Source organism: Thalassophryne amazonica, chromosome 8 (assembly GCF_902500255.1).
Source record: "Thalassophryne amazonica chromosome 8, fThaAma1.1, whole genome shotgun sequence".
Classification (NCBI taxonomy): Eukaryota; Metazoa; Chordata; class Actinopteri; order Batrachoidiformes; family Batrachoididae; genus Thalassophryne; species Thalassophryne amazonica.
The window spans coordinates 44,485,042-44,512,099 of NC_047110.1; the positions used below are offsets into that span (position 1 = coordinate 44,485,042).

Consider the following 27,058-nt stretch of genomic DNA (forward strand, 5'->3'; position numbering starts at 1 on the left):
CCGCTCTCACCACAGAGAAACCTAAGAGAGAGTGTAAGGGCCCTGTCCCACTGGGGAGAGGATTAATTGTGCATGAACTGAGTACACAAATTACGGGTGTTCGTTGTCGTCCGCAACAAAAATGGCCAAAAATGACAAATGTCCTAGTATGAATTACGGATATATTAATAATATATAGCGAATATATGATGAACAATCACAGTTATATTCACTTTATACATGCTTCCCTTAGGCAGTATTATTAGACGGTATTGCTTAAATTTTCATTGTTACGCAGATGATACCCAGCTTTATCTATCCATGAAGCCAGAGGACACACACCAATTAGCTAAACTGCAGGATTGTCTTCCAGACATAAGGACATGGATGACCTCTAATTTCCTGCTTTTAAACTCAGATAAAACTGAAGTTATTGTACTTGGCCCCACAAATCTTAGAAACATGGTGTCTAACCAGATCCTTACTCTGGACGGCATTACCCTGACCTCTAGTAATACTGTGAGAAATCCTGGAGTCATTTTTGATCAGGATATGTCATTCAAAGCGCATATTAAACAAATATGTAAGGCTGCTTTTTTGCATTTACGCAATATCTCTAAAATTAGAAAGGTCTTGTCTCAGAGTGATGCTGAAAAACTAATTCATGCATTTATTTCCTCTAGGCTGGACTATTGTGATTCATTGTTATCAGGTTGTCCTAAAAGTTCCCTGAAAAGCCTTCAGTTAATTCAAAATGCTGCAGCTAGAGTACTGACGGGGACTAGAAGGAGAGAGCATATCTCACCCATATTGGCCTCTCTTCATTGGCTTCCTGTTAATTCTAGAATAGAATTTAAAATTCTTCTTCTTACTTATAAGGTTTTGAATAATCAGGTCCCTTCTTATCTTAGGGACCTCATAGTACCATATCACCCCAATAGAGCTCTCAGACTGCAGGCTTACTTGTAGTTCCTAGGGTTTGTAAGAGTAGAATGGGAGGCAGAGCCTTCAGCTTTCAGGCTCCTCTCCTGTGGAACCAGCCCCCAATTCGGATCAGGAGACAGACACCCTCTCTACTTTTAAGATTAGGCTTAAAAACTTTCCTTTTTGCTAAAGCTTATAGTTAGGGCTGGATCAGGTGACCCTGAACCATCCCTTAGTTATGCTGCTATAGACTTAGACTGCTGGGGGGTTCCCATAATGCACTGAGTGTTTCTTTCTCTTTTTGCTCTGTATGCACCACTCTGCATTTAATCATTAGTGATTGATCTCTGCTCCCCTCCACAGCATGTCTTTTCCTGGTTCTCTCCCTCAGCCCCAACCAGTCCAGCAGAAGACTGCCCCTCCCTGAGCCTGGTTCTGCTGGAGGTTTCTTCCTGTTAAAAGGGAGTTTTTCCTTCCCACTGTCGCCAAGTGCTTGCTCACAGGGGGTCGTTTTGACCTTTGGGGTTTTTACGTAATTATTGTATGGCCTTGCCTTACAATATAAAGCGCCTTGGGGCAACTGTTTGTTGTGATTTGGTGCTATATAAATAAAATTGAATTGAATTGAATTTAATTATATAACGCATGTAGTGAGGAAACTGATCCGACACATTGAGATTATCACGGCAGTATTATGGGTGTATTATGAATGCATCGCGCACGTGTTGCACGTGCACGGCATCTGCATTGAGGTCATAAATAAGCGCACTCGGGCCGTCGGCATCACTATTCACACCAACAATACAGGCTCTGGAGCAATAGCTGGACTTGGACAAGTTGAACACAGAGTTTGTTCATGTTGTCATGCGAGGGTTAACTATTCATGAGTTTGGGGAGTGGGAGGGGGGAAGCCGCTTTTTTCTTTCAACGTGAGTTGTGGATAAACAGCAACTCTTCCTTTTGTTGGTGTTAAATAAAAGTACTGGATTGCAGCAGCTATTACGTCTTTGTGGATTTACACAGCTGGACCAGCACTGACTGGCAGGTATGTACCTTTCTGCCACATATAGTACTTTGGGTTTACGTGACGTGTTTGTTATGCATTCACAGATTGTCCGCAAATCAGCTGCAAAGCAGATGTAATAAAAACACTTTATTCGTGGCCAATCTGTATGCATTCGCTACAACATATTTTAGTTTGTGATGTGGACATGATGGGCACGCAATATATCTGTTTTACACACTGTCCCGGTCCGCTGCCAAGCCGCAAATCCCCGTCAGTTGTGGATATCAGTGGTTAACGGCAGATATACAGCGCATAGAGTGAGTATGTACTGTGTATGAATTGAGTATATATGGAGTATGTATGGCGGATGTCATCCGCATTCAGATTTTTGAGCAGCTCAAAAATCCTGGCAGCGGACATGCGTGCCTCTGCGGATGATCACGGGCGTGTTCAGATGACGGCCGACTCATACAGGCATGTTACACGGATATTGCGGATGTTTGGCGAATATGGGCCGATTTTGTGCGCAATCCATATGCAAATCTTCCTAAACGCCAGTGGGACAGGGCCCTAAGCTGTCACCACACACCTAATGAACTGTTATACAAACAATGAATGTTTCATGAGGTGAAAGATGAATTCACCGAATTAAATATTTGTTCCATTGAAAGAATGTAAAAACATTCATTATCTGTCTTACATAACAGCTAAAATAGATCCTTGTCATTTGATATTTTATTAAAATATAAACAACAGAAAAGGGACTTACATTTTGATGTCCAACACAAACTTTAAATAGGAGCCTATAATTGTGACAATGTAGTCCTTGATGCTGTGCATTGAGAGAGGCAAGACTGAGATGGTTTGGACATGTGCAGAGGAGGGACCCAGGGTATATAGGGAGAAAGATGTTGAGGATGGAGCCACCAAGGCAGGAGGAGAAGAGGGACGACAAAGAGGAGGTTTATGGATGTGAGAAGGGAGGACATGTAGGTGGTTTGTGTGCTAGAGAAATATGTAACTGAGAGCAGTAAAAAGAATAATAATATTAAGAAGTAGAAACTGCAGTTTACGAAATTTTCTCTTGTGCTATTTACTCTACCTCCACTCTGTGATTATAATGGGGTTTTAAGGGCCCACAAAGACATGCAGCCCAGGGGCCCATGGCCACTTCTATGTGCCCTTTGACTCAACATGAATAAATTTAAATTTCCATGTCCTGCATGGACTATATTAAGGAGCAGCACAGTTCATAAACCACAGCTAAAAAGCAGAAAAGGTGCAGTGGAGGATGATAATGAAGAATATATCCTCTGACAACATGAAACACATGATGAGTGCAAGAGCCCCTGCTGGTTTGTCTTCAGCTTTAGGTGGCCGAGGGATAATAACTTGTACTTCGTCCTTTGTGAGATGTCAAAAGGTTATTGGACACATCAATGCATCACACTGCTTTGGGGCCACCTGTGAAGCTCAGCCTTCAAATCTGAGCCATTACCCTCCTACTCAGAAAGTTATTGAGGAGGCTGATTAAAGCTGATAAATATAGTGCTTTAAATTATCTGCATGCTGGAGTCTTGCAAAATACATACTTGCACATTTGTTTTCGCTTATTCACTTAGGGCCCCTTCATACATAGTGTGTCTTTGGAGCAGGAACTGCTGCAGCTGCTCACACTGTGTTCCATGGGACAAGCTGCACCACATCACGCCGCTGATGTGGAGGAAAATAAAATAAAAATAAAAAAACAGCTGTATAATTAGTGAATATCACTGGGTTGATATAAATAATACATAAAAGGGTACGCAATACAGAAGCCCGCAGGTAAATAACACTGGTTAAATAAAAAGAAAAAAATGCCACGGGATTCGAACCCACATGTTCTGATTACTAGACGGAAACTTTGCTCTCTGCTACAATCACTGTCTTGTAACAGCGTGAAATGGCTAAAATCAACAAGCAGATTAACGTATTTTCTAAAAGAAAAAGAAAGAAAGAAAGAAAAAGCACTGTGATAACTGACCAAATGGCGTTTGGTACGGTGTATTTCTGCTGATACGTGACTGAAAGTGGTGTAATGTCATACTGTTGGCTTGTCCTGGTCCTGCGACGCGCAGCTCACAGCCCTCACTGCCCAACACACGTGTCCTGTCAGATGTGACATTCAGATCGCCTGCTGCGTGTTCAAATGAACTGACGGTCCGTTTTTATGTATTTCCACACAAGCACACACACATGCGTGTCTGTCAAAACACGGGACATGTGCTGCAGCTGTGTCTCAACAGCTGTAGGCAGCCAGCCATGCCCCCTGTCCTGTCAGCACACAGACCAAGCTGTCACTCTGATCAGATGAGAGATGCCTCGCCTGCGGGGGGTGCACGAACCACACGTACAAATGTGTTGGGGGGGGTGCGAAACACATGCACACGTGTTGTGGGGGGAGCCAACACTCTGGCACACCACATGTGCACTCTGCAACTTCACAGTCGTTGGGCACTTAGACAAATTTCACTGCCGGCTTGACAGTGATTGTCTGCTGACTGTTGTCGTGTTAATAGTGCACCTGGCCACGTACCAAACAAGCAGTGTGAGATGTTTGTGTGTGTCACCTGGAATCTGGCCGACACCTGCCGCGAGAGTGTTCAATGGGTTCACACAGCGCACACTCTGTCTTTCAGCTGCTGGTATGCGCAAATAGTTGTAGCAACAGGTGCACAAGGCAGCTACAATTTTGCACGTTTTGCACATAATTCCTGCTTCATGCACGCTTTATGCGCAAATCGACCAAACTGTGTGAAGGGGCCCTTAGACATGTTCATTGGTGAGGCTATCCCTGTATTAGCTGACAGCAGGAGGTCACACAAAAATCAATACTGTGACACACTGCTAAACTTTATAGGTATTGTATGCGTTTCCCCATCACCTACACCGATATCATGATGTATCATTTCTTACATAATTTTTTCTATAATGCATATTTTATTGTTATATTTATTAATGGGTATAGAATATCAAGTTACTTAAATTAATGGTTGCCTATAGTACAAAAGATTGGACACCCTTTCAAGTGCATCCAAACCTTTGACTGGTACTGTACTTATTTTATTCTAGTTATAGATTTATACTTTACAAAAAAATAATAATTCAGATCACAGAACTGACATATGCTGCAGAAAACAGCTGGAAGTCCAATCAGTGGCTGCATGCAACAGGAGGAATTTGCATATCATAACATACTATTTATTCAGCCTTTTAAATCCACTTGTCCACGGTATTACCCCAGCTGAGTGCCAGACAGGCAAACAGACAGATGATGGGAAATGGCGTGCACAGAGGATCATGGCAAACAAAGACAAATATCCTTATATGATGGGTTCCAATCTCACTCAAGGCATTGCTTCAGCAGTTAAATGCCATATCCCTCATGCTCCACATCAAATATACACACTAACTGCATCATTCCCTCCATTCCAGGCTGGACTCTGCCTTTACTTATTCGATAAAGTATAAATTTAATAATAAACAAATGACTGAATGTCCTTTCTAATTTCCACAGCTTTACTGCCCCATCCCTCTGCGGCTACCCGCAACATTCACACAACCTACCTCCCTCCCTCCAGCTTTATATACTTTACCTCCCTTCCTCTAAATTAGCCATGATTAATGTGTACGGCAGACATTGGGCCATCTTAATTAAATAATGCTATCTAATTAGGGGTTGATTTTGTATGGTAATGGTGCAATAAGATGGCACGATGGGATTGTGCGGCATGACAGAACATTCACGAAGCCCGTCACCCTCCCTGGGCGGTCACACTCCCCTGGTTTCATACAAACAGGCCTCCTAATCTGACAGGTACATTAAAATGCAAATAGTCCAGATGTGAGGGTTTGGTAACAAGTGTGGATTACAGCTCCCAGAGCACTGCAGCAGACAGCCTTTGTCCTGATAAACCACATAACAGGTGGATGGCTGTTGACCAAAGGATGGGGGGGGGGGGGGGTGTTGTTCAAATATCGGCTAATATGTGGTAGATTGCAGTCGAAATCTCTTTATTAATTAAGAGATGGCACACTGATAAATCGACTTTGTGCGACTCATCATGCATCTTTTATCAATGATTTTTCTTTTGCTGTCATGACTCCTAATGAATGGGGCAGCTTGTCTTCATTTCGCGTGGATGTGTTGCTATGTTTAATTTAATCAAACTCAGGACCATCTGAAAGGTCAAAGACAATTAATGCATATTAATGAACGGAAAGCACCAGCAGCATACAACATGAGGTCACACAGACAGCACAACCCCCATCCGACCGCACTCAAACACATTAGGCCAGCAAATAAGGTAGTCATTATAATTTAATACAGGTAGTTTATAAAATGTGTCTTGTTTCCTGTATATTTACAGCCCTCACTATCAAAAGTGGATAATTTATATTAATCAGCTCACCTGTTATTTATAGAGTACGTTTCTAATATATAGGCCGTGGGCAGAGACACTCAGTCCAACAATCTGTCTGATATCTTTGAGGTCTTCCTGTTTTCAATTTTATTCACAAATGCACAGGCCACTATCTACATTTGTGCATAAAATACCACAAGAGCTGTACTTCCCGCTGTGTAGCTGGACAGGTGAGTGTCGTCTGCTTATCATGTGCTGTTTTGCAGTAGGTGCACATGTCTGCATTTCCAGGTTGCCACATACAAAACCATAACATGAGTGATGTCCGGAATATACAGTAATCATGTTCAGAGTCAGTTTGAGTCAGTCTGGCTCACTGGTCGGTGCACCCCAGTTGAGGTGCACTCACGGTGCAGACATTGCACATTCAGGACATGACAGCAGGATTTGACGTGCCTGACCATGGAGAGTTTCCCTTGAAAGCAATCAGACTGTTTCGAATGCTGTTTTGACACCATGAGAACGTTTAGAACACATTCAGAATGCAGTTAGACCACTTCGACTGGCGTACAATATTTTTCTACCTCGATTACACCCCAAATGTTTTGAACATGTGCTAAACATTCGGGCCAGCCACAGGAATTTGCACGACTGTTTGGAATGCACTCTGATTGCAGTCCGAGGTTTTTGAATGCACCTTGACTGTTCTGGAATGTAGTTCGAATTTTCATTTGGACGGCATTCGGGCTCATTCGGGCTCTAGTGTGATGGGGTTATAAATGTTTCAAATCTGCAGTGATTAAACCATGACTTAAGAAATGTAACCGTGACCACAGTCTACTGAAAAATTGTAGTCCGATATCAAACCTGTCATCACTCATCTTCAAAACCGCTTATCTGGGATCAGGTCGCGGTGGCAACAGCTCCAGCAGGGGACCCCAGACTTCCCTTTCCCGATACACATTGACCACCTCTGACTGGGGGATCCCAAGACGTTCCAAGGCCAGTGTGGAGATATAATCTCTCCACCTAGTCCTGAGTCTTCCCCGGAGTCTCCTCCCAGATGGGCGTGACTGGAACACCTCCCTAGAGAGGCGCACAGGGGGCATCCTTATCAGATGCCTGAACTGGCTCCTTTCAATGCGAAGGAGCAGCGGCTCTACTCCGAGCTCCCCACAGATGACCAAGCTTCGATTTAGTTCTTTCAGTCATGACCCAATCCTCATGAACATAGGTGAGAGTAGGAACGAAGACCAGTAGATTGAGAGCTTCGCCTTTTGGCTCAGCTCCCTTTTCGTCACAACAGTACAGCAGAGCGAATGCAATACCGGCCCTGCTGTGCCGATTCTCTGGCCAATCTCACACTCCATTGTCCCCTCACTCATGAAGAAGAGCCCGAGGTACTTGAACTCCTTCTCTTGGGGCAAGACTGCATTCCCTGCCGAGAGTAGGCAATCCATCGTTTTCCTGCTGAGAACCATGGCCTCAGATTTCGAGGTGCTGATCCTCATCCCAGCCACTTCACACTCGGCTGCAAACTGATCCAGTGAATGTTGGAGGTCAAGGGGCCGATGAAGACAACAAGACCACATCATCTGCAAAAAGCAGTGATGAGACCCTGAGCCCACCAAACTGGAAACCCTCCTTTCCCCAATTATGCCTCGATATCCAGTCCATGAATATCACAAACAGGATAATTCACAGTTGTTTTCTCTTAATTTCTAAATGTGCAATCATGTAAAACTCAGCTTTATTATCCCCACACTTTCACCCCCCCAGCTATTTATTTGTCAGCAACCTAATAAACACCAGCACTGTGATTCTTTTAACAGGCTAAGATGTAAATATTTGAAATATCACCAATTCAATACCCACATCTTATGACAAATGTCAGAAAAAAATATCACGGGGGTGACACATACCCTGAGCGTGCACATAATATCACACTGTGAGGTTCCGATAGTCATATACAAGATACAGCAGAAGCGCTAATGAGCCAGGCTTTGTTCAGTTCATATTGATGGTTGCAGATATCCAGGAAATTCGTTTTTTGGAAAATATTATGACATGATTCCATGATGTTTGAGTGATGCCATCATGGTGCCACTTAAATCACCGAACGACATACGATTAACTGAATGATATGAGCTTTAGATCACCTATCTAGCCCTACTGGTTGTGGAATTGCCCTGGAATATGTGGTTTTTGTCTGTATTTTGAAAGATGCTGATGTTCAACCTTTGCCGATCTGCTCCAAAAGTTAATAATGTCGTGACACCCACCCAAGAATATTGAGACCAATTTCGGTGAAAATTTGCTGACCTGTTACCGAGTTATTTTTCATAGACACACGGTCATAAAAAGACAAGTGACTACAGTATTGTGATGCACTGCTGGAACACAGGTTAATTACAGTTTTAGCAAAATACAAATATGTCCACTTGCTTTTTGACAAGCCATCAAAATCACGACCTCAAATTTTGCCACATAATTCCAGTTTAAACAAGATTACATTTGTTTGTAACTGTGTAAAACCAGTTCAGCAAAAGATGCTTCAAACTATTTAACACCTGATTCTCTCCAGTTTAGTCAGATTAATGGCAGTGTAATGCTATGCTGAACAGACAGTTTCTTGTGTCCATCATGTGACATCCAGTATTTCACTGATGTTAAAATCAAGCCTGATTTAATAAGACAGTTTGAAAGTGGGCAGGTTTAAATAAGCGTGGAGTAAATGGATATCACGCTGATTCCTTCCGTGTTGGTCACCTGATCTGTATTTCACAAGTAATTGAATTAAATAACAGGCACGCTTCTTTGGACAGGGATTTTGAAGTTAACACCGATTTGGTCAGTTGAAAAAAATAAGGCTATATATATGTACAGAAAAATAATATATCAAGTACATTCAACTGAAAAGTGCGACATAAATAGTAATTATCACCACCATCAACAGAAATTTCAGTTAAATATATCATAGAGCAGACAAACACACTGATATTTGAGAAGTGAAATGACGTTTCTCGTATTTACAGAAAGTGTGCAATAATTATGTAAACAAAATTGGGCATAAATTTGGTCACCCTTGTATTTTATTGATTTGAGTACATTTAGCACTAATTATTGGAACACAAAAATGGTTTGGTAAGCTCACTGACCCATGACCTCCTTACACAGGTGAATCAAATCATGACAAAGGGTATTTAAGGTGGCCATTTGCAAATGTTTCCCCTCTGCATCTCTTCTAATTAATGGCAACATGGGAACCTCTAAACAACTCTCAAATGACCTGAAAACAAAGACTGTTCAACATCACAGTTTAGGGGAAGGATACAAAAAGCTATCTCAGAGATTTCAGCTGTCAGTTTCCACTGTGAGGAACATAATGAGGAAATGGATGACCACAGGCACAGTACTAGTTAAGGCCCGAAGTAGCAGGCCAAGAAATATCTCAGATAAGCTGAAGCAAAGGATTGACTTATTTATTTTATAGCCAGATATACAGCCAAATTTTCTGATTTGGTCCAGAAGGGTCAGAATTGATTCCTTCAAATTTTCAAGAAGAGAATCATGTCATCGGTATAAAGAGCTATACATTGCGCAAGTCCTCCCACCTTTATACCTGTTATCATTGTATGCTCCCTTACAGCAATAGCAAATGGCTCAACAGCGATTATGAATAAAAGGGGAGATGGGGGCAACCCTGTCTACAGCCTCTTCTAATTCTTATCGGCTTAGAGATTATGTTGTTGGTATTTTTTTTTCTGCATAGGGGTCATTGTACAGAAGTTTCATCCAATTATAAAAGCCCTCTCCAAAACAACCTGGGGGTTCAAATAAATAAGACCATTCCACCCTGTCGAAGGCCTTCTCAGCATCAATGCAGCATCTGGTGCTCCCTTCTGGTCATGTAGGATATTCCAAACCTTTCTTACATTATGGAATCCCTAACGGCCAATCATAAACCCATTTTGATCTTCCTTTATAATTGCCAGCAACAAGTGTTCTACGTAGTCTTTTTGCCAAAAATTTTACACAGTATCTTCAAATAGAGTTCCACAGACTAATTGGTTGCATATTATCACACTTATTTGGTTTTCCGGTTTCAGAAGCAAAGTAATCAGGGCTCCTCTCAAGGTAGTTTGGAGCATCCCGTTTTGAATAGATTCAGAAAACATTTCTAAAAGAGGTATTTTAAGTTTTGATTCAAACCTTTTGTAAATCTCTATAGGCAGTCTGTCCGGTCCTGCTGCTTTTCCAGATTTCATGGAAATAAGAGTTTAGTAAGTTTAAGCCGACATCAACCCACTAAGTTTGCAGCAGCCAGAACACTTACACAGTAGGCACACCAACAGTTTTCTACTCAAACCACTTCCATCAAAGCCACCAATATAGTAGTTGTGTCCACAACTCACAGCAAAATCGTAGCAGGCATTTGATGCATAACTTAGTAAATTATTGTTTGATCCAAACCAATCTTGTTTGTAATATATTTTAGTGTATTTTAATGTTGTATAAATAGAACGGGATGGGACATTTGAGAACTTTTATATTACTGTTTCATTTTCCTGCATTGTGAGTGTTAAAACCTGACTATCTGTTTCTTCGTTTGTGTCTACGACTGAGGATTCTCTATTGCAAGCCAAATTTAGGGCCCCTTCACACATAACATGAAAGACACAGAAACCGGAAGAAAATCTGCGAACCAAACACGAAATGGGGAACCACAAAACATTCCAATTGCTATCTTGAGGGAGGCACGGTCACAAAGACATGCACGACACACTGGCGACGGTTTTGTGCATACTCATGTATGTGTGCGAACACAGTACAAGCAGTTGGAGTGTGTGGAACCACATCACGCAGCTGCTGGAAAAAAATTAAAATAAAACCAGTTGGAACATGTCAAACCACATGACGCCACTGATGTGGAGAAAAAGAAACAACAACAAAAAAAAAACAACTGGAATGTGTGAAACGACATCATGTGCTGCTATGGAGAAACAAAAAAAAAAATACATGCCACCCATGGGATTCGAACCTGCAATTTACAAAAGCTCTGATTAACAGATGGAAACTTTACCACTGCACTACCATCACTCTCCTATAACAGGAGCATAAAATGCCTAAAATCAACAAGGAGATAAATGTATTGTTAAAAAAAAGAGAAATTACACAAAAAGGAAGTCTTTAATTACGGTGAAAAAAGCACCATAATAACTGACAAAACAGCAGTTTTGGTGATACGTGACTGAAAGTGGCATATTTGTCGCACTGTTGACTTGTAGTCCTGTGGCACGCTGGCTGTAGTCTCTGTGTTTTTAATGTTACACATCGTGTGCACTAAGCTGTCATCTGCAGCTGTCAGTGAGTCTCTGGCCAGCGATCATGGAGGGGCGGGGGGGCGCAAAACACACATACCCACGTGCTGTGGGGAAGTGTGCAACACATGCCCGATACACACGCATGGCACGTGTTGAGGGGGGAGCCGACACTCTGGCACACCACATGTGTGTTGCTTGGCAACGCCACACTAGTGGCGGCACTCAGACAAGTTCCACTGCCAGCTCGACAGTGGTCGTATGCTCACTATTTTTGTGCTAACAGCGCGAATAGCCACACATTTTCTAAGTGTCCAGTGAGCACTGTTAGATGTTCATGTGTGTCACCTGGAATTTGTCTGACACCTGTCGCGAGAGGGATTGAATGGGCTCTCACAGGGCACACTCTGTCTTTTGGCTGCTGAACCTGATAGTCATTTATATCTGTTTTGCAAAAATACCATGGAATGTTGTCATATCATTTTACATCTATCTTGCCCGTCCCTACTGTCCAAGTGCATTAGCTTAGCAGCACCTATAAAATGTGACCACATGAAACAACTGATTATCAGGATAGTTTGTAGTTAGGCTAGTGCACCACATGAATGTCCAGTCATCAGAAGTGCATCCCCTGCAGTGCACCGTGTCCACCTGAGCAAAGTCACGCCAAAAAAAGCTTGCCTTTAAAAACCCTGTGAGGAACACTACCTCACAGCGGTTTGTTCTTTCAGTGTAACTAAAACTGAATGCACTTTTCAGTCCCTCAGTGGAGCAGCTGCTGCCACAAAAAAGATATTGTACTTATTGTACTTTCCTTTGTGTTGTGAAAGAGAGAGAACTACAACATTCTTGCTGTGGGGTGAGGGAAGAGTTAAGGAAGGGAGTTGATGCAAATAGGGTTTGGACACAGATCAAAAGACTTCGGTTTCACTGCATCATCAGAGCCGGGGTGTTTCTTTTCTCCATTCCCCAGTCCCTCTCTTTCCCTTGCAGGCTCGCTACCATTTTGCTCACTCTGGTGCCCGTCCTCTGTGGGGCATGCTGGCGCAGTGCAAACACTGCTCTTACATATCACTGTTGAACAGAGATACGAACGCTAATGGTTTTTGGCAGAACTGAGGTCCTCGGTGGACTCACTGCTGGAGCAGAAAGCCATAAAAGATGGACGGAAGGGAAAAGAAGAGAGACGTGTGCAGAAAAGTAGCAGATGTGTTGGCAAGATGAGTATACTTGCTTTACAACAGCACCATCTGTCTTTGCAAAGAGAGGTCTGCAGTGTAGCTGATGCATAACACACACACACACACACACACACACACATACACAAAACAAATAATTGTGGAGAGATTTAATGTGCCCCCAGTCTGTATAATTGTGTATTAAGCTATCACGCACGCTGCGTTTTATGTCTTGACAACTGATGCAGCCCATATGAGACTAGGTGTCTTGCACTTGTTCAGTGTTATGCTTCTCTGAATGCCTGAATAACCATGACTGCCCTCTGAGTACAAGCTGAATGTCATGTAGGGAAAGACTCCTGTCAGTTTGGTCCCTTTCATGACATTTCAAGGCTGAAAATGGGAGACAGTGACGAGCATCCTCTTTGCGACACTGTCATGCACTCAGCAGGACCTCAAATGTAACCTTTTCCTGAACAGACAACATTTATCGTCTCTGTGGGCTTGCACCCCTGCTCGGTCATTCGTTTGCTTTTCTCGGCCAACCAGAAAGAACAGACAAGATGGATGCCAGTGTCACGACACTGGCTGAAGTGACAGATGAGCTGATTATGCAAACTCATCTCTGTGGCTGGAGAAAACCACAACACCTTGCCTGCTAGCTAATAGCCTTCATCTGTCTCCACCTTATGGATAGTTAGAATTTAATATTCTGGAAATACAGCATTATTCAGGCTGATCCAATTACAACACTGGCCTCCTGTTGGACAGTTTGCACTTGAAGACACTTACCAGCACATAAGCCTGTTTGGGGCTCAAGTATACCCACTGTCTGCCCTCTTTGGTAAACACATGTGGGGCTACAGTGGGACCCACATGTAGCCATGCTTGTTGTCCACAATTGTCCACAGCGGGGTTCCACTAAGGACATGTGATGGGGACCCATGGAGTAGCCTAAATCTAGCCCGCACTGTGCCCTGCCTCTTAATGGAGTCACCATTGGGCATTACAATGGGAACACCCATAGTATTCCCCCAAAGACCCCTTTAAGGTCCTACGTGTGGCTTCTCCACAATGGGCATACATGGTCCTTATTGTGGCAGTTGCTACTGTGCACTGCCCCATGATGGCACCAATGTAGGCCTGACAAATTTACCCTCAAATACAGACTGTCAAAAACTTAATGTTGGGCCTGTCTTAAAATTTTTAAGTTGGCTGAAGATCTAATAATGGATATATATGTAGACCTATACTAAATTAAATTAAATTATCTTGCATGCATGTACTTTATTAAGTCCACCAAGGACGTAAAAAATCACCTGTGTTTATTTATTTGTCTGTCTGTCTGTCTGTTAGCAGGATTACGTCAAAAATACTGCACAGATTTTGACAGAAGGTTCACCACAGACAGATATTAGGCCATAGAAAACTCCATTAAATTTTGTAGGTGATCCAGATCCAAATCCGGATTCTGGATCAAGCTTTCACCTTATATATGCTTTGAAGCATTACGTTAAAACTACTTCATGGATTTTGCCGAAATTTTCAACACAGATACATATTAAGCCATGAAAGACTCCATTCAATTTTGGAGGTGATCTGGATCCGGATCCGCATTCTGGATCAAGTTTCACTTTATATTGTCTTTGAAGGATTACATCAAAACTACTTCACAGATTCTCACCAAATTCTCACCCATGAGACATATTAGGCCATGGAAGACACCATTACATTTTGGAGGTGATTCTGACTTTGGACGTGTGATCAAGTATTTCACTTATATAGACTTTGAAGGATTACCTGAAAAGTACTTCAAGGGTTCTCACCAAATTTGTACCACAGATAGATATTAGGGTATGGAAGACTCCATTGAATTTTGGAGGTGATCTGGATCCAGATTCAATTTATATAGGCTTTGAAGGATTACATCAAAACTACTTCACGGATTCTCACCAAATTTTCACCATGGATACATATTAGGCAATGAAAGACTCCATTAAATTTTGGAGGTGATCTGGATCCCAGATCCAGATTCTGGATCAAGTTTCATTTTATATAGTCTTTGAAGGATTACATCAAAACTACTTCACATATTCTCACCAAATTTGCACCACAGATAGATATTAGGGCATGGAAGACTCCACTGGATTTTGGAGGAGATCCGGATCCGGATTGGCGGACGTCAGAAAACTTTGTTTGCACTTGTTATATTATATGGAAATCCTGCTCATAACTGAATTGAATTCATCCAATGAGTCAGTGTTGGCAAGATGACAAGGTTCTTCCCAGTGTGCTCCCAGAGCAATCACTGGTATTGTGCAACCCTCTGAATGTACTTGCTGCGACTCCTAACACGAGAGATTCATGAGAGAACTGTGGGAGGGGTGGTGGGGGTGCAGAAGGGGTGAAGCTCGGCCACACGCACAAGGTGCAGGGGAGCCTGCCACAATAGCGGAGATGATCGGAGAGGACCAACTGCTTCTGGAACTGCTTCAACTGTACTGGACATCAGGACTTCCAGACTTATGCATTTAATGGTTTTTAGTTGTTTCATTTTTGGGCTTTTTTATTGAGGCACACAATTCTGCAGGACTGGAGCATAGCACTGTGTCACTTTTAATCTTTTTTATCTGGAGCACTCTCTCTGTCTTCCCCCCATCTCTATCTCTGTCTCTGCAAGGACGTGCAGTGGGAGTTCTTTGATTTGCTCATTGTAAGGAACGTACACACAGGGAAGAAATATGATGATATGATTTCATTAAATGACACACCGTCCTCATATCCAGCTCCAACAGTGCACGTATGTGTCTTTAATCTGGGTAAACCTTTCTGTTAAATGTCTGCTGTGGAAATGTGACATCATATGTCCATCAGAGCCAAAATACAGGAGGACACAGGAGGATGCATCTGTGCCAAATTAATATGCAGATCCACCTCTGAACTGTTGTGGACACCCCGAGTGAAACAAAAAAAAGGGGGGGTGGGGGCAGCTGAAGGGTCTTACAATGTTATTGCCAAATGAATCAAATTAAATCAAAGGACACACACCCCTGAAGAGCTGCTGGATATCGTTGCATCACAGAGAGAAGCCTGTTTAAGCAATTGCTGTGCGCAGATCTCGGAGCCAATGTGACCCTAATAGGAGTAAGCGGGTATACAAAATGGATGGATTATATACTGGACATGGAAGATAGGACACTAGATCCAGCAGAGACATCATTCTGCAAATCGATGAGTGCGCTGTAGACTTTATTATTATTATTATTACTATTTTATTGAGCCATTGTTGGGAACAGTGGCAGAATTTCGACAGTCTATTCACATGGATAATAACAGGACAATAAGAGCTGAACACTTTGTGTGCAAGTGTGTCATCGTTTCAGCTACAAGTGGCATCACGCTCGTTCGCATATTTGCTTGCTAATTTGTGTCTCCACCTGTTCTCCAACAGTCTCATCCGGTGAGATAGGACCCTTAGGAATTCACAAAAGAAACCTGCTTCACATCCATGAAAAAGTCCTCCACATCACAAACGTACTTAGTGAGACTCAGATGAGGAGCATTGCTGGCGTAGTGAGGCAACATCAGCTCTGATATTGTGGCTATGTGGCATGCCATTTTAGATAGAGCCAGGTGCTGCAGTGTTGAGGACCCCCAACAACTGTACAAGGCCAAGTGCCAGACAGAAGGTAACTTTTGACAAGTGAGGATGGACCTCTACTGTCTACTTTGATGATTGCCATAAGAGACATAACACAACGCACTATTTGTGTTGTGAATCACTTCTAGTTTTCTGAAATATGTCACTCAGCATAAATCCATAGATCAATCATGCATGAATATTAAAGGCAAAAATATGATACTGCATCACAATGACTGAATCATCATTAAAAAAAATAGGTTAACTCAACTTATCTTAAGTTCTACCAACTTAAAAAATTAAGGCAGCCTGAATGCTAACATTATCACTTTTTTGTTTAATCTTACAGTGCATATTCTGTGAGCTAGCTGCCTTATTGTTACTGTTTGTTTGTTGGTTTGTTTGCTTTAAAGTTGCAGCAAAGAAAGCGTCACAACATTTTGCAGTAACCTTGTGTGTGGTTAGTCATTTCAAGGGTATGTTTTCTTCCTCTAGATGGACACATTGCAAATGTAAGAATGGATTCCTGTCACTAGCTTAACACGTAGGTGTCAAAATCTGCTGTGCACAGCACTTCCTGAGCCGGTAAGCCAAACCCAAAGCAAAAAACCAAGGCACAAACAGAGAGATGTGGCACAACAACTTAGTTTTTGTCTGGACAGCTGTCAAAAAGATGATAGGGCAGGCATGGGATGGTGGTTAATCCTGAACGATCACCTTTAGCACCTATGATTGTTTTCCTACCTTTGAGCTAAGACCTGCGTTGATTAATCAGACCGGTATCGAGCCCCTGCTCGGGTGAGACACTCAGATCAATCACAACAGCAGAAGGGGAGCATACAGCAGCGTTGGAAGCGAAGAATGAAGAAAAAAGTGAAGAGAGAGTTTTAATGGCTTACTGCATGCTCCCAGCCATCAGCAGGAAAAGGTTGTAGATGTGTGAGAAGATGAAGAGGAAGAGGATGGTACTGAAGAACATGGTCATCCAGGAGCCATGATCTTCGCGGAACATTTTCAGGCGCAGATATCGACCTATGGGGGGGGGGGACATGACAAGGACACTGCTGTCAGTGACTATTCAAACAGCATGTCAACATGTATGACAACTAAATGAGAAAGAAACCAAATAAACTGGTCACCCGCATCAATATTCTGTCAGGCATGTCCCACTTTAGGACACCAAATGAAGATGAAAGGCCACTTTTGAGGTGTCACTTCCCATCTCTGACGTCTTTTTCAGAGCACTTCAAAACGCTGCTCTGTGCTTAATACAGTAACAGACGCTATTACAACGCTTAATGCATCATCAATCAGCAGAAAATAATCTACATGTCATTTTAGGCATCTGGTGAACATGCTGTCAGTGAAATGATACTCACTTATGTTCCATGATTCTGCGTGATTAGCAAAATTTATTCAAACATTTGTGACCTGTGGTGTTTTTCATATTGTTCTGGCTTGGAATCAAATTATGGAGAAATATCTCTCTGGCAGGGCATGAGATTGATTCAGATACGCAGCCATCTGCACAGAATACATAATCACAGCAGCTCGTCCTGTGCCAGAAAACTCGTGATGACGGCAAGGTCTCATGTACAACTGTTCTCATGGTTGCTTTGAAAATAAAAATGTGTTATATGTTTGTGTGTATAGCTACAGATTTAAGAATCCGGTTTACATTTTGCTGCAACTAATCACCCTACATGTTTAATTCAAGGGCTTGCACATTTATCATGTCACCATGAGATGAAAAAGCACTAGTAAAATATAAATTGTGGGGAGCTCTGAAAAAAATATGATGTGATATAATTAGGCATGAATAATGTAACGGCACAACAGCTGGCTGAGTCCATGATCTACGTCCTGCACGGCTCAAACAGCACAAGCAGAGCTACAACTAATGTTTATTTTCATCAGCAGTTAAGCTTTCACTCATTTTTTGTAATTACTTGTCCTCTGTAAAAACATAGCTGTAGTAAGACATACAGATCATTTGTTTTAGAACCCAAGCAAATTCCCATCTGACAGTCAATCTCGGGCTGCAACTGATCTTATTTTTGTTCTCAATTAAACCACGAATTTTTTGATTAAAAGATTAAAATTTATTAGCCTATTTATCATTTTGATAAATAAATATCCTTGGTTAATTAACCAGTAAATCACCCTTGCATTCAAATATTTTGTCATATTTACTTTTTTCACATTTAAAAAGATGAAATGAGATTGGACATTTAAAAGAAAAAAAACAAACAGAATGATTTAATCTATTCCTAAAGTAGTAGTGATTAGTCAACAATCAATTAACAATTGATTATTCAATTAATTGCTGCATCTTAGTGAGGCTCATAAGTATTTGGACAGTGACACTTTTGCAGTGCACTTTTGTTGTACACCACCACAGTGGAGTTGAAATGAAGCAATCAAGATGAGTGTAGACGGACACACGGTGGCTGAGGGAGGCCACAATACTTCTAAATTAAGGAAACACTAACAAATGCAGGAACCACAAACACACAAACCACCTACATCAATTCTACAACAGGTAGATGCAGCAAAAAAAACCTTGCAAATTCAGAAAATGTTTGCAAACACTGAATGTGGACTTTATTTACGTCAATCATTAAGAAATAAAAACAGTATTATGTATAGAGTACATGGTAAATGTGTTTGTAGTAGACAGTTCTCAAAAACTGAGTCGCCATGAAAGAAGAAGAGTAAGGGAAGCCACCAAGACACCCAGGCAACTCTGAAGGAGTTATGATTGGAAAAACTGCATAGTGCAACACTTGTCTGTGTTGTCTAGAGTCGATATCAAACTCAAAAGTCTAGAGTCGATATCAAACTTATTTCTGAAATATTTTCATCCACCATGTTGTATGAGGAATTGCCTTAACATTTTTGGGTGAAAATGGATTACTGTCAATGGAATCCAGTAGACTTCTCTTTAGATATCTCCACAATATAGAAGTGATTTCAATAACTGTGTCCTTGTGCACTGAAAGAAATATTTATTCCGATGATCACTTTAAACTATCGTTTGAATACACTGTCACCCATGCGATAGGTGGTGCACTGTTATGATTCTAATTTTGAATCAGAAGCACTCATAAGGTTAGACTTTATCATGATGAGGGCATCTCATCTGAATGATGTTGTGATTTGGTGCTATATAAGTATATTGACTGAATTCAGCAGTTAACCAGTAGACTGAACGACTGGTTTTACCCTTCCACAAAGTTTTGTGGAGCAATCAGTTTGTTTTGATTACTTTGTCGACCCCCATTCAATATAGTTAACAAGATGGCAGAACAAGCTGCTAGTTGCTGGCTTTTCAGCCAGTGACAATATCTGCTCCTAGAGTGCCCTGTAGAGTGCCTGCATACTTAGGAGTTATTGACGCATCAACGTTACCCAGATAATCTACCACTTCCATAGTGTGCAAAGAGATTACACTACACTATCCCATAAGTTAAGCGAAGGCTGGTAACCGAAGAAGAACTTAGGGGGAAAATTCAAAGCTGATAGTAGACATAGGCTATATGAAAATGGGAGTGGTCTCCAGTGAGCCGTGGCATTGTACAAATATACATTTATTATCCAGGAAAAAAATAGTCCGCCATTGCCAAATAGAAATTTTGATAGAATATGTGGGTATGCATTGTGTCCCTATTACTTGGTGGCTTACTTCAAGCACATACTGCAGCAATGGTTGGGTAGTAGGTTCCCAGCTGATGTTAGTACACCCTGAGTATTTGGTTGCCAGATGCAGTTGGTGTTTTTTTAAATATGGCTCAACAGTCAAAGGTTCTGTGTCAGTGCAAATACGTATAGATTGCAGTCTATACAAATCTGGTTGTTGTCCTTTCAACTGCACCTGATTAGGTGGGGTTGACACAGAAGATACCACCAGATCTGCAACGATATTTGGCACAGGTTTTATGCCGGATGCCCTTCCTGATGCAACTCCAGTGTACACACAGCCCCCGGTGTTCCAAAGCGGTCTCCCATCCAGGTACTAACCAGGTCCCAAACTGCGTAGCTTCTGAGATCTGACTGTATCGGGCTTGCCAGAGCAGACTGACTGCCCACGCTATAGATCTGGTAAGTTCTAGCAAATGGTCACAGTTTCACACTGTTATGGCCATGCAGCTGCTGTGCAGATTCATGGTTTTCATTTTCTGAATCTGGCATAAAATTCATGAGGTAGACTCCATTAACAGTTAACATTTTACAGCAAAAATGTAGTTCCTTGTGTTCTAAAGTCAAATAGTGCATTACAGTAGCTTGTAGTACACTCAACAGAAGTTTTGTTTACAAATGTCACTCCACTGCAGCAGCCAAGCTGTCCCAGTTACACACAATCAAAATGGCGCCCAGATTACATCATTTTGTGGGAGTTGGCCCTCTCTATGTTCTCTCTGCCTGTTAGTTTCAGTGGAATTCATCTGAAAAAAATAATCGTCCTGAGATCATCCAAAACGGTCTAAACAGTGAAGAAACGTCCCAGTCTGTACACAGCTGCGGAGTGAGAGCTCCTCTCTCCCACCAAGTCTCGGCGAAACCGTCAGCCACATAGAAATAAATAAAATGATGTTAAAATTAGTCCATTTTTGTTTTTGTGTCAAGTGGGCTACTTCTTCTTCTTCTTCTTTCGGATCCAATGATGGACGGCACCAGCTTAAGGTGCATTTACCACCACCTAAAGGGCTGGTGAGTGATCACTGAGATTTTACAAAACCTTAACTCCTTGCAGCCACTCATTTAGATGTGATGAAGCAATCCAGTGTGATGGGTTTTGCAGCAGATTTTTTGCAGAGATTTCCAAGGGACAAGGAACACTCTAATGTCCAAAGTGAACCTGAACTACACTACGCACAATGCTCCCTGCATCGACCGGCCAATCAGGTTTTGTGCTTAATGATAATGTCATCAACCAGTCTGCCATAAAGAAATACACAATTGACGGACTAAAGTGTTTGATTTTAGGGTTTACAAACATTAAACTTTGCTGACTTTACCAGCAAAAAAAAATGTTATTGGACTGAAAGTTATCAGAACTAAATTTATAGGAAGATAACTGGTCTGATGATGGTTTTAAAAACTTATCTGATCCGCTAATCCGCTAGCAAAAACATTACCATAGATAATTATCTGCTATCGGATTAGCTGAACTGTGTTCACCACTGGTTTGTGTTCATTTCTTGTTAGTTTTTACACACACACACACACACACATTATATATACAACCCCTGGCAAAAATTATGGAATCACCGGCCTTGGAGGATGTTCATTCAGTTGTTTAATTTTGTAGAAAAAAAGCAGATCACAGACATGACACAAAACTAAAGTCATTTCAAATGGCAACTTTCTGGCTTTAACACTATAAGAAATCAGGAAAAAAAAAATTGTGGCAGTCAGTAACTGTTACTTGTTTAGACCAAGCAGAGGGAACAAAAATATGGAATCACTCAATTCTGAGGAAAAAATTATGGAATCATGAAAAACAAAAGAATGCTCCAACACATCACTAGAATTTTGTTGCACCACCTCTGGCTTTTATATCAGCTTGCAGTCTCTGAGGCATGGACTTAATGAGTGACAAACAGTACTCTTCATCAATCTGGCTCCAACTTTCTCTGATTGCTGTTGCCAGATCAGCTTTGCAGGTTGGAGCTTGTCATGGACCATTTTCTTCAACTTCCACCAAAGATTTTCAATTGGATTAAGATCCGGACTATTTGCAGGCCATGACATTGACCCTATGTGTCTTTTTGCAAGGAATGTTTGCACAGTTTTTGCTCTATGGCAAGATGCATTATCATCTTGAAAAATGATTTCATCATCCCCAAACATCCTTTCAATTGATGGGATAAGAAAAGTGTCCAAAATATCAACGTAAACTTGTGCATTTATTGATGATGTAATGACAGCCATCTCCCCAGTGCCTTTACCTGACATGCAGCCCCATATCATCAATGACTCTGGAAATTTACGTTCTCTTCAGGCAGTCATCTTTATAAATCTCATTGGAACGGCACCAAACAAAAGTTCCAGCATCATCACCTTGCCCAATGCAGATTCGAGATTCATCACTGAATATGACTTTCATCCAGTCATCCACAGTCCACGATTGCTTTTCCTTAGCCCATTGTAACCTTGTTTTTTTCTGTTTAGGTGTTAATGATGGCTTTCGTTTAGCTTTTCTGTATGTAAATCCCATATCCTTTAGGCGGTTTCTTACAGTTCGGTCACAGACGTTGACTCCAGTTTCCTCCCATTCGTTCCTCATTTGTTTTGTTGTACATTTTCGATTTTTGAGACATATTGCTTTAAGTTTTCTGTCTTGATGCGTTGATGTCTTCCTTGGTCTACCAGTATGTTTGCCTTTAACAACCTTCCCATGTTTGTATTTGGTCCAGAGTTTAGACACAGCTGACTGTGAACAATCAACATCTTTTGCAACATTGCGTGATGATTTACCCTCTTTTAAGAGTTTGATAATCCTCTCCTTTGTTTCAACTGACATCTCTCGTGTTGGAGCCATGATTCATGTCAGTCCACTTGGTGCAACAGCTCTCCAAGGTGTGATCACTCCTTTTTAGATGCAAACTAACGAGCAGATCTGATTTGATGCAGGTGTTAGTTTTGGGGAAGAAAATTTACAGGGTGATTCCATAATTTATTCCTCAGAATTGAGTGAGTCCATATTTTTTCCCTCTGCTTGGTCTAAAAACGTAACTGTTACTGACTGCCACAATTTGTTTTCCTGATTTCTTATAGTGTTTCTTAAAGCCAGATAGTTGCCATTTGAAATGACTTTAGTTTTGTGTCATGTCTGTGATCTGCTTTTTTTCTACAAAATTAAACAACTGAATGAACATCCTCCGAGGTTGGTGATTCCATAATTTTTGCCAGGGGTTGTATACACACACACACACACACACACACAGAAACAAAGCGGTTTGTGAGTGGATTCCGCCATGTTGAATTAGCAGCCAGAGAGAGACCAGCCAGGAACATCACGGTGCCTCTCTACTCTGATTAGCTGCGCCCCCCCCCCCCCCACACACACACACACACATACACACCCCAAAAAGGATTTTGCATGATTCATAGCATAAAAACAGGAAATAGAATGTGACCTTTTGACCTTTTAAAATAGGTCAAGGTTAGCCATCTTTGAATGTGTCCAAGGTCTGTGTCCCAAGAATGTTCCCTGTGAATTTGAAGACTCTGGCAGTAATAGGACTGGGCTTATGCTGAGCACAGAGAGACAGATAGGCCGACAGACAAACAGATGGACGGACAGATGGACAGATGCAAAGCCTTGGCAATACCCGATGGCCATATTTTGATGGCCTCGGGTAATTATTATTATACATCCAAAATATGTGATAAAATGAGCAGTTGTGATCAGCTAGCCATCTAATAAACAAGCATACTCAACTGACTGTTAATTAAGAACACCTATCTGTGTAGGGTTGGTAGTACACATCTATTTCCACCAGCATTGTTCCCATATACACTTCGGAGGTCTCCCTCTGTTTGTGAGCTGTGATCCAGAGCCAGAATCAGCCATCTTCCTCGAAACAACTCTTTGCTTTTCTCTCCTCCAGCTCAGTCAGCCTCCCTTTGAGTTACAGCTCCTTAGAGAGCTCATTGTGTTTGTGTCCACACACACAAAACTGAAAAACAGCAGTGCACAATGTTCCATTTATTTTCCCATTACAACCTGCCTGGTTTACTCTGCACTAGTTTTACATGCTGTTCAAGCTCAGCTTGCTGCACAAACATTTAAATTTAAACTTTATTTACCAGGTTAGTCCCACTGAGATCGAATTCTCTGTTACAAGGGAGACCTGGACAATTATACAGTTTCCAATTCACCTAACCTACATGTCCAGATGTGGGAGAAAGCTGCAGCACCCAGAGGGATCCCAACCTAACCCCAGGAGAACATGCAAACTCCACACAGAAAGGACACAGGTGGTAATCGATCTCATGACTTTCATTCTGTGAGGCAACAGCGCTAACCATTAATCCACTATGCTGCCATATGTACAGTGGGGCAAATAAGTATTTAGTCAGCCCCTGATTGTGCAAGGTCTCCTACTTAGGAAGATGAGAGAGAGCTTAATTTTCAACATAGGTACACTTCAATTATGAGATACAAAATGAGAAAAAAAATCCAGAAAACTCACATTGTAGGATTTTTAAAGAATTTATTTGTAAATTATGGTGGAAAATAAGTATTCGGTCACCCACAAACAAGAAAGATTTCTGGCTCTCACAGACCTGTAACTTCTTTAAGAAGCTCTTCTGTCCTCCACCTGTTACCTGTATTAATGGCACCTGTTTGAATTCATTATTTGTATTAAAGATACCTATCCACAGCTTCAAACAGTCAGACTCCAATCTCAACCATGGCCAAGACTAAAGAGCTGTCGAAGGACACCAGGAAGAAAATTGTAGATGTGCACCAGGCTGGGAAGAGTGAATCTACAATAGTCAAGCAGGTTGGTGTGAATAAATCAACTGTGGGAGCAACTGTAAGAAAATGGAAGACATACAAGACCATTGATAATCTGCCTCGATCTGGGGCTCCACGCAAGATGTCATCCCATGGGGTTAAAATGATCATGAGAACGGTGAACAAAAATCCCAGAACTACACGGAGGGACCTAATGAATGACCTGCAGAGAGCTGGGACCAAAGTAACAAAGGCTACACACTACACAGAGAGGGACTCAAATCCTGCAGTGCCAGGCGTGTCCCTCTGCTTAAGCCAGTATGTATATGTATATATGTATGTATATATGTATATGCATGTATATAGTCCAAGCCTGTCTGAAGTTTGCCAGAGAGCATATGGATGATCCAGAAGAGGATTGGGAGAATATCATGTGGTCAGATGAAACCAAAATAGAACTTTTTGGTAAAAACTCAACTCGTTGTGTTTGGAGGAAGAAGAATGCTGAGTTGCATCCCAAGAACACCATACCTACTGTGAAGCATGGGGGTGGAAACATCAGGCTTTGGAGCTGTTTTTCTGCAAAGGGGACAGGACGACTGATCTGTGTTAAGGGAAGAATGAACGTGGCCATGTATCGTGAGATTTTAAGCCAAAACCTCCTTCCATCAGTGAGAGCACTGAAGATGCAACGTGGCTGGGTCTTCCAGCATGACAATGATCCCAAACACACCGCTCGAGCAACGAAGGAGTGGCTCCGTAAAAAGCATTTCAAGATCCTGGAGTGGCCAAGCCAGTCTCCAGACCTCAACCCCATAGAAAATTTGCTGAGGGAGTTGAAAGTCCATATTGCCCAGCGACAGCCCCAAAACATCACTGCTCTAGAGGAGATCTGCATGGAGGAATGGGCCAAAATAGCAGCTACAGTGTGTGCAAACCTGGTGAAGACTTACAGGAAACATCTGACCTCTGTCATTGCCAACAAAGATTGTTACAAAGTATTGAGTTGAACTTTTGTTACTGATCAAATACTTATTTTCCACCATAATTTACAAATAAATTCTTTAAAATTCCTACAGTGTGATTTCATAGATTTTTTTTCTCATTTTGTCTCTCACAGTTGAATGTACTTGTTGAAAATTACAGACCTCTTTCATCTTTCTAAGTAGGAGAACTTGCACAATCAGGGACTGACTAAATACTTTTTTGCCCCACTGTATACACAGATAATAATTTTCAAAAATTACTGCTGCTTTTACTTTTTAATACTTGAGTAGATTTGAATTCAGAAAATGACTGGTGATACTCAAGTACAGTTCATGTTAAATAATTCAGACCTTTAAACAAGTAATATATTCTAACTGGTCATTAACTTTTTGTTGTTGTTTGTTTGTTTTTTTTTGTTTTTTTGGAGTAATCTGCAATTTTCTTCCAGTGTGGCTAACGTGGACTTAATGAGATCAAGCCCACTATTGAAGCCTTTGTGGACTCTATGAAAAATTATAAAAACTTAAATCTCTCAATGGTGTTTTTAAAGTTTTTAGAAAATAATGTATGTGAGCCCACACTGCAGACTGTGGTATTTCAGGGCTCATCACAGCTGCATAATTGAATTGACTTGCATGGCTGAACTTAATTGCCTCCAGTGCCAATGAGCCCTGGCTTAGATGTGGGTGCACAGAGTGTATCGGCAGATCTGACTTTTAAAGCATCAAGCTGTGCCAGTGAGCACGGTGGCCCTCTCACAGGCCACATGGAAAGGATTTAACTACGGGTTGATTCAAGACTATCTAGCCAAACTGTTTGATTCACAACACCTCCTGACATTAAAGGGCCCCAGGACGCTGAGACATAATCAGTCCCCATTGCCAGGCTCAGCGTGGGAGGGGGCATGGAGATAACACACATGGACAACACACCAATCCCTGCGAACACATCAATACTACAACTCCAAATAACAACAAAAGAAGAGGAGGTGCAACTTTTCACTTCACTCATTCCCCAAGCAGCTGCAGCAAACCCATGCAGCAAAGAGGTCCACTGCACAAAGAGACAATGCTATTATAAATATGAGTAGAATTGTAACACAACTTTATGTACAAGAATTTTTAGTTCCATCTCAAAATCACATTTATAT

General features: G+C 41.6%; 1 protein-coding gene across 1 annotated transcript in view; it reads right to left on the reverse strand.

The window, feature by feature from the left end:
* The window catches only part of tmem117 (transmembrane protein 117), a 296,188-nt gene that overhangs the window by 191,349 nt on the left and 77,781 nt on the right, over window positions 1-27,058 (reverse strand). Inside the window, exon 3 of the mRNA XM_034176082.1 lies at window positions 17,351-17,483. Within this exon, the coding sequence (XP_034031973.1) occupies window positions 17,351-17,483 (133 nt within the window). The remainder of the gene's footprint in view (window positions 1-17,350; window positions 17,484-27,058) is intronic.